Source organism: Plectropomus leopardus, chromosome 7 (assembly GCF_008729295.1).
Source record: "Plectropomus leopardus isolate mb chromosome 7, YSFRI_Pleo_2.0, whole genome shotgun sequence".
Classification (NCBI taxonomy): domain Eukaryota; kingdom Metazoa; phylum Chordata; class Actinopteri; order Perciformes; family Serranidae; genus Plectropomus; species Plectropomus leopardus.
In genome coordinates this window covers 4,936,507-4,945,354 of record NC_056469.1, presented here as the reverse complement: position 1 = coordinate 4,945,354, position 8,848 = coordinate 4,936,507, and the positions used below count along the sequence as shown (strand labels likewise).

Genomic DNA, 8,848 nt, shown 5'->3' with positions numbered 1-8,848 from the left:
AAAGTATTAGTGTCGTTTCGAGCAACACAGGTTTTCATCAACCATGAGTCTAATCTGACATGAATCTGATGAAGAGCTTTGGGGCAATAAATAAGTGAAAACTGGAGTTCTGCCCCCTGCAAGCCATTTTTTGCATTTTTCTTCAAAAAGTAACACAAACCATTGCCTGTCCACTGTGCATTGTTGTTTTTTTGTTTTTCAACAGAGAGCAATTTTAAAAAAAATAAAGTGTGCAAAAAACATAAAATAAAACTTTAGAATTGTAATATTTCAATTGAAGACTATAAAAAAAAGCTCTATGGCCAAAGTATTACAACAAGTGTGACCTCGGCAACTTTCTGATGTACACAATCTGTCAGCCATATCAAAGATGATTCCACTGACCTCTGTAGGAAAATATGTAGAGCGGAGAAAATCACAGACTTTAGACAGTTTGGACAGTTTTTTCTCTGACCTGTACTTCACCTCGGGCTTCCTGGAGACATCTTGACACTTGAGTCATGTTTAGCCTCTGACTCACACCTGAAGATCACAGATTGTCTTTACACTGAAATGATTTGAGGAATCGCAGCGCCGCTCTGTCCTCTGTGTCTTCGTCCCTGTGGGAGAACAGACAGGTGTTTGTGTGAGGGGTCGTGGACTGCATAAACAGTTGTTCATTAGTTTGGACAGCAGAGGTCATTGTTACTCACACACACACAGACACACATACACTTCCCATCGGCACTGAGCAATACTATCATATTTACATATAGATAAGATTCATAATGAAGTAGGCAGGCTGGAGCTCATCCAGGGTGTGGTGGCATGATGTTTAGCTCTATTTAGCATTTCTGGACAGTGACAGATAAGGAAGCTAAGATCCATACTGACTCCTCAGTAAGTGGTGAATACTTTGACCTACTGACTCATCAAAACACTAGACGCCTGCAGTGTCACCCAGTGCGCACGTGCTTTTATCTCAGTGGAATAAATGTGACCGACAGGTATGAGGAGCATGTGAGTTTTTTAGAACTGCAACCTTATATAAAGCATTTGATAAGGCTGAACAATAATCTGCACATTGATATAAAAGTAGAAAAAGGATGTGCATTTACTGTATATACTTGCAAATATGAGGACTTGAAGACTCAGCTCACAAATTTAATGACTTTAGACTTGATAAAAATTTTAAAAACTTGCAACTCAAGTTGGACTTCAACGCCAGTGACTTCCCTTGGATTTGAGCCTTTTGACCTCACAATACTTGATACCTTCCATCCAGGCCCAAAGATTAAAAAGTATGTTTTTTAAAAAGAGTTTCACAAGTCACTTCGTATCCCCTCATTTCCTGAATCAACCAACATTAATGCAGATCCGTCCAAAGCAAGCTGACACTTAATTCTCCAGATTCACTTAAAAACAATGCGACAGCATCCAATCAAGCTGCGGGAGAAAACCATGGAAAATGACTGTGATGTGACGATCGTGAGGGTCTGAGGACAGAGGGATGCCATAATTTACAAAACCCTCTGAGGCAAATTGTGATATGTGATAATGGGTTTATAAATAAAATTGACTTGACTTACATGAAGGCACTTATAAAAAAAGATACCAAAATTAATTTTGTTTGTGGAAAAAAAGGACAAGAACACAACTACTCTAATTTTACTCTACTTTCTTATATTCCATTTCTGCCGATAAATGGTAGTCCTTTCCCGCTAAATTAGCTCTGGTCCTCAGATCACTCCTGTTCAGGATTGTTGGACATTTGTGCGGTCTAGCAATGCAGCCACCAGTTCTGAGCAGAACCACTGTAATCAAGGACTTTTAATGACAAGATGTATTAGACTATTGAGTGCAATACTCCATCCTCTCTTTTCAACCGGTAGAATTTGACACACCAACTCATCGGCGTGTCACTCACTATCAGTGTATTCAGTTGAATAAACTGACTTTCGATTATAAATTTAACTTTTTTTAAGTGCAGCATTCGCTTATGTTATCTTTTCATGAAAAAAAAGTTATAGTCTCATTTAAAGTTCAAACACAGTTTTCATTGGTTGTTCCAACTCACACGGCCTATACATACAGCGTACACGTTGGTGATTTGCATTTCATTTTATTCGTTGCAATTTTAATCAGACATCTGTTTGAATTACTGACAAGAACACTTGTGTATTTAATACACAAATTCCCAAGACATTTCATCAGGCACACTGTCGACACTTTACACCCATGTACTCCACAGTGTGCTTACTGCTGCTGCACATGTTTACATGTAGGACTGATCAACACGTTAACTGACATGTACTGTTCCTTTTCTGCTCCAAAAGCAACTTTGACAATTTGACTTTCATACACAACTTTCAGTCAACCCATGAAGTAGTACAGACATCAAAATAATATATTAGCTTGGGCTTAAGGATAAAAATACATTAGAAAACTTAATTTCTTTCTCGGTACATTAGAAAAGACACAAGATGGTACCCAGCCTTCCACAAAGGCTTTAATGGACGATCAAACACAGGTAACCATGAGCTTCAACTTTTATTTTCTTAACCAGGGGAATCGGCATTATTCTCTCCCATATAATCTTTCATGGCTGCTGTTTTTATACTTGACAAATTGATTTTTTTCAACCCTTTGAAACCCAGACCTATTTTTTCATGTGTTTATGTGATGTGTGTTTTTATAGTCGGGATAGCATGAGCCAGTGTAAATCCAGTCTGAGATGACAGAGCCAGACCGTAGCATTGCCAGGAGTCTGCTAAGCTGCTGTCTAGTCTAAACTTACATCGTAGCAGAGTTGGACAATTAGGAGCTTGAATTTGACACTTAAACAGACAACAGCAGATAACTGAGATGTGAAAGGTGAAATTTTAGGACAAGGACAGGATAAAGTCTCTCTCTTCTTTCTGAACAGTCTCATAAGTGCCATCTTTTACTTGCCCCAAACCCACTGATTACTTGAGATCAAAAAAGGATAATTTATCCAGAGGAGGCATCTGTAAACTGGATCCGCTAATCGCTTTTCTTTCTAAAAAACGCTTTTCTCTCTGAGACTCTGTCTTTGGTTTCCTGCAGCTTCTCAGAAAGCTTGTCTTTAGTCTCTTCCATTTTCTCAGAGAAGCGTTCTTTTGTCTCCTCCATTTTCTCTGAGAATCTCTCCTTCGTCTCCTCCATCTTTTCAGTCAGTTTCTCCTTTGTCTCCTCCATTTTGTCCTGGATGTATTCTGTGACCGGCGGTGGTGTGGATAAGTAGCCGTGCTTGCGGAGATACTGAACAGATAGTGACGTGCCGCCCAGAGTCACCGTGTATCTGGCAGGGGTTGCGATCTGTGGGGAAACAAAGTAAGCAGCAGAGCGAAACAAACACCTGAATCCATCACTCAGAAAATCTCTTGTTAGATAAAAAGTATCTGCTGTTTACATGCAAAATGAGGAAATGAGACGCATCTTAATCTAAGGTGGCTAACAGCTCAGGAAATATGACAGTGTGAATGTTTTAATAACACAATGTTTGTATCCTGATCAATGAGTAAAAATGTTAAATGTTCACCGAGAATTACCACCTAATGGTTGTTAACCTCTGCAAACCAGTCAAGTGTCAGCTGTAGTTACATCCATGTCTGTCCAGACTCATATGTCGCCATGACAGATGTCAATGCTTCAAATATAAATGCTGCTGCAAAGAAGATACATATTCTAAAAAATGATCACGCACATCTCCCGCCCGGCAGCACAGATCTATAAAATCAGCAGTTTCAAGAGTCACTAATTCAGTATCCAACCAAATGTCTCCCCTTTTTATGGCGTTGAACAGTAGCCAGAAGAGTGTTTTTTCAGCACATTATGACGTCACAGTGAAGTCGACCTTTGAGATATAAAATGTCACCATGTCATTATTTTATTCTATTAGACATTTGTGTGAAAATTTGTCAAAATTACACAAAAGTTCTTGAGTTATAGCCAAAAACATGTTTTGTGAGGTCATTGACCTTGATCTTTAACCTTCAGTCACCAAATTCTAGTCAGTTCCTCATTAGCTGCATTTACACTGCCGTTTCAGGACAGTAATATAACACCACTATGCTGCCCTGCCTTGTTCTGTATAAAACGTCAAACTGCGAAGAGGACGGACTAGAGGGGTCTCTCTGCTCCGAGAACAGAGGTAGTAACAGCGCCTAAACGAGGTCTGTGTAAAACGTAAAGCCAGAAAGGCGTGACTATGGGCAGCCAAAGTGTGATGTTTTGACAACATGTTTATGTGTGCATCCCCCATCAGGGGAGATTTAAAAAGCAACTGGTAGCATAGTGGCTGATTCAAAGAAGAAGAACAGCAGTCGTAAATGTCCGCAAACTGGGACAACAATAAAATTCAGTAGCTCCTTCCCTCTGAGCAGAGGACCAGTTCAGCCGCCATATAACACAGAAAATGAATGATTGTTATTGACGTGTTATGCCTTTGTTACTGTTTAGAAAGCACTGTCGATGAAAACTTTTTATGTCACACCCGTCATGCCTCCTTTGATCATGGGATGCCGCGATGCGGTGTATAAGTACATACTGAGGTGGAATGATGCTGCTGACGGTTGGTTCTGTGTAAAAGTGCAGGTATAAAGGGGGGGACCCATAGCACGATCTCATGGTAAAAGCAGCTAGTGAGTCAAGGTGGACGTTTATGCCAAATTTAAGGAAATTCCCTCAAGGCCTTCTTGAGATATGGCATTCACAAGCCTGAGACGGACAACCAAAAAAAGTAATGCATCCGGATACAGCTTTTGCCAGCATGGAGGCATAATATATCCCGGAGGATCCTGGATTTTATTACCTTGTACATGGCGTACGCAGTCAGAGCGTAGCCACTTGAGGAGTCTCTCAAAAGGCCAACCAGTGACTCTGGTAGACCAATCATCTCCAGGAAGGGCACTACATTCACACCTCTGGGAGAAGAAAAAACAGAGAGAAAAGATTTTGATTAGCTGCCATCCAGTAACATTTATATATATATATATATATTATAGTGAGAATATTATGACAGAAGTAAGTCCCAAGTGGCTGACTCCAAGTCAGCACTGGCCTTGCATGGTTTCAGATTTGAAACAGAAGGGAGTACGTTAAGACATTTTCAATCCATGAAATGCTGATTTTTATAAGTTTGGAAAGAAATGTCAATATTAACACCTTCATTGATGTGTTTTCAGCTTTATGTGTATAGCACTGCATTTATAACATGACTTGTTAACATTTAGGACAAAGAAATTCTATGATGATTGGCAGGAGATGGTAAAACCAGATTTAAGATCGTACAGCAGTCTGTCTTTCTTCAGCTAGACATAAATACATTTTAGGAATAAATGTCAATCTGATTTATAATAACTCACTTCATAGCAGCATAATAGAAGGTTCCAAACCAGACTGAGGACGTCACGAGATGCACAGGGATCATCACCTTCCCATACTGTTTGAAGGTTCTCTTAAACCTCTGGACCAGACCAATGGACTTGTCCTGCAGGGGGTCCACCTCTACAGCATCAGGCCTTGCTTCCCCTTTCTGGGACTCCAGTGTCTGAGGTGCAGAGCTGGACTGCGGTTCATCTTGTGGTGGTTGGTGTTTTGGCTGATGTGCTGCCTTGCTAGTTGCTGTGGTTGACAGCCAGAGCCGACCTGTGGGAGGTGATGGTGACAGGCGGAGGACACAGCAGCAAAAGGCTACTGGTGGCTCTGGGATGGTGACCCCCGCCAGTATTGGGCGTGCCGCTGCTACCCGCAGCAGTGTCCGATGAGTTAGGAAGCGCTGCATTATCATCCTCCTCCCCTCCGCCTCTCTGCTGCTGTGACGTTCAACCACAGACTGTGGGATGGGTAACAAAAAGGCAAATCTATGCATCAAGATCTTTTTCAGTGCGGCAACTGACAGTTCTTTTCTATGTCTATTAGTTATTTCACTCAGTTACTGGTACTTTGGTATTTAGTCTTAAACTTGTACAAGCAAATGAAAGAAAATATGAATTATCTATCACAAGTTCTGAGTTTGATGTAACATCTTTAAACATGTTTGCTTTGGCTCACTAAGCACCCAAAACCTAAAGTATTTAGGTTATTATCATGGAAGATCAAGAAAACCGTCAAATATTGACATTTGAGAAGCTCGAACAAATATATTTGTGTATAAAGCATTATTTATTTTTGCTGAATGTTTTTGTCGGTAGACTCGGGGACTGACTATAGGACAAACTAAAGCTAAATCCTGTACAGGCAGATTTTTTTTTTTCAGTTTTCATGTCTAGGACTCAAATTTGACATAACTTTTTGGACTGAAGCACCAAAATTTACAATTTAAATGTATTTTAGCAACTGTTTTTGACCAACTTCCACCTGTGATCTTTCCTACATAACCTGGCAAAAATTACAGTTGAAGCTTTTAGTTTCTTGCAACAAAAGGAACATCAGATAATCTTGATTAGACTTTCAAACACATGTGATATACATGCAGTCTCTTCTGTTGGTCTAAATCACTAAAATAACTGTGAAATACTGACCACTGCATGACCCCCATTGCAAAATCAGTGGAGCACAAACATGTAGGCACTCCAAGTTCAAGTAGAAATTCAGAAAATGTGAAAAATATGGACTCAATGTTGCTGAGATTATATTCATGTAATTATGCTCAACATATTTCAGTAGTTTCCCCCTAAATGAAAAACCGACATTACTTTGCTGACTATTTAGAGTAATGGTTATCTGGTAACTTCTAAAACTGGACTGCATACTAGAGGAAACTACATCTTCAACATATTTAGAACATGCTTTTAGTTAATGAACCAAGAAGGCCCCCTCAGATCCTCTGACTCCTCTTTTTTAGCGGTTCTACAATGTAGAACCAAAACATTTGGTGATTCTGCTTTAAGCATTACGCCCCAAAATGTTGGAACAGCCTGCCAGAGGATCTAAGAGAAACTGAAAGTATTGACTTTTAAATGTAAACTAAATACCTATCCTAAAAAAAAACTAAAAATTTCACCAAAAAAAAGTCAGCGTTAAGTATATCATCCAAAATGTGACAAAAAAGTCATAGTATAGTATACAGTGGTATGTCATTAAAAATATGACAAAAAAATCATAGTATAATATGTCTTCCAAGATGTCACCAAAAAAAACTTTAAGTACAAAAAAAAGGTGTGTACTTACTCCATTTTTTTATGATCCATTTGTCAGCATTTTCATATGCTGTTTTTGTTTCTTCAGTCAAACTATCCAGCACTTTGAACTGCATTTGATTTGTCTGAAAGGTGCTATATAAATAAAATTGAATCTAGTGAGCGATTCATAAGTCATTTCTCCTTTTATCATAATCAGACTATTGTTTCTTACACTTTTGTTCTCTCAGTTTCAAAGCATTTTTTAAACATACTAATAGTAACATACACGTGACTATCATATAGTAAAGCTCGCTTCTCCATTTTAGTAGTAACGTTACTGAAACCACCAAGTTTACTCTAATCTTAAACAATTCACTGAGCAAACTAACCATGACCTAAATTATTTCCTGCGTTATCTCATCTTTCAGTCACTGATTACACGTTATGACAGATTAAGGACATACCTTGCGTTATGATTGCGCAACCATAAAAGCAGCACCTGAAGATAAACAAACGAGTGGGTGAGTCTCATGCACGAAGACCAAGAGTGTACGTCTCAAAAACTAAACTCAAACTACGTTTTAAAAAAAAAGGTAAAGTTAGCGTTAACTGGCTGTTACTTCACAGTTACTTAAGAGTTACGGTTACGTTACAAAACTTCACCTACTAGCAGCTAGCCAAACTACTGCAAGAGCTCTGCGAATTCACCGCAATAAGACAGGAAGCCGTGACACTCATCTTCACAATAAGAGTACTCAAATTAAACTGTAGGAGAGCAGCAGCAGGAATGTCACCTGCTTCAGAAGTACCGACCGGAAGTTTACAGCTATATTCATGTTAGCTTTACACATGCATCTATTTTGGGCTAGTTGACATTGGCCAGTTTTGTCTGGAGGACAAGCAGGCGGCAGCTTTTAGTTCCTGTATCGCTAGGCCACTGTCCAGCGGGAAGCGAAGTAAACAGGCTTTTATCTTATTAAAGCACACATCTTCTTTAGACACTGCCTGGCAGACAGCCTTGTTAAGGCCAGACTCTGAACTGCTGCCAACTTTGGCTTCCAACGTCTGACGTTAACGTTGGCTAGCTAGCTGTTAGCTAGCTGCACTGCTATCTCTCACAGGCAGGAAAACAAGTTTTCACCATATAAGTATAACCAACTAAAACAGGACATAGAAAGCTGGTACACTTACGTCGGAAGTTGCGTGTAGAGGTTGAGCCAAAACTGCACCCCTTAATCCTGAGGGCCATGCGAATATGCCTGGGCTATGAGTCGTTCAAGGACCACATTTGTCGCTGCCGCAGCACAGACTGCGTGGAGAACCGCATGTAACCCCGATCGCGCAAGGACACAAGGGAAATGTAGTTCGGATTGGTCCGGCTGCGTAACGCTCTGAGACGTGCAAGAAATTCATTTCCCAGGCTGCGTAGCGCAAAGTCAACTTCTTACAGAGATAGGAACCTGGCCAGTGGTATATTTTCACTCTGTATTAGTGTGCCACTGACGACCTTCAAATATATCTTTATACTCGACATATTCTTATTAATTGAATTTATTTTGGGTAAATAATTATGAAAAATCGTCGATATTTGATTTTGAGTATGTGGATTTAGGTATATATTTAAGTATTTATAGCATAGGTTTAAATGAATAAGGAAGCTGGTCAATTAAAATTTAATGACCTACAGAGAAGGGGTGGGATTAAATAAATGTTTACCTTATCTA

The 8,848-nt window shown here is 39.6% G+C and overlaps 1 protein-coding gene across 2 annotated transcripts; it reads right to left on the bottom strand.

The window, feature by feature from the left end:
• Positions 1 to 2,085: 2,085 nt before the first annotated feature.
• Positions 2,086 to 8,442, bottom strand: fam210ab (family with sequence similarity 210 member Ab). 2 transcript variants are annotated; one of them, XM_042490724.1, is made up of 5 exons: positions 8,316 to 8,442; positions 7,589 to 7,623; positions 5,367 to 5,836; positions 4,814 to 4,925; positions 2,086 to 3,318 (listed from the first exon to the last, which is right to left on the bottom strand). In XM_042490724.1, exons 3-5 carry the CDS (start codon positions 5,789 to 5,791, stop codon positions 3,004 to 3,006), a joined length of 852 nt encoding a protein of 283 aa, XP_042346658.1. In that variant the 5' UTR covers positions 5,792 to 5,836; positions 7,589 to 7,623; positions 8,316 to 8,442; the 3' UTR covers positions 2,086 to 3,003. The 2 variants fall into 2 exon arrangements, with proteins under 2 accessions (XP_042346658.1, XP_042346659.1); XM_042490725.1 differs by lacking the exon at positions 7,589 to 7,623.
• Positions 8,443 to 8,848: the final 406 nt, after the last annotated feature.

Excerpts from the sequence above, each read along its gene's own strand:
- fam210ab (XM_042490724.1), bottom strand. The coding sequence starts at position 5,791 with ATGATAATGCAGCGCTTCCTAACTCATCGGACACTGCTGCGGGTAGCA. Across the intron at positions 4,926-5,366 it reads TTCTATTATGCTGCTATGAA|AGGTGTGAATGTAGTGCCCT; the intron begins GTGAGTTATTAT and ends TTCTTCTCCCAG. Across the intron at positions 3,319-4,813 it reads CTGCGTACGCCATGTACAAG|ATCGCAACCCCTGCCAGATA; the intron begins GTAATAAAATCC and ends GTTTCCCCACAG.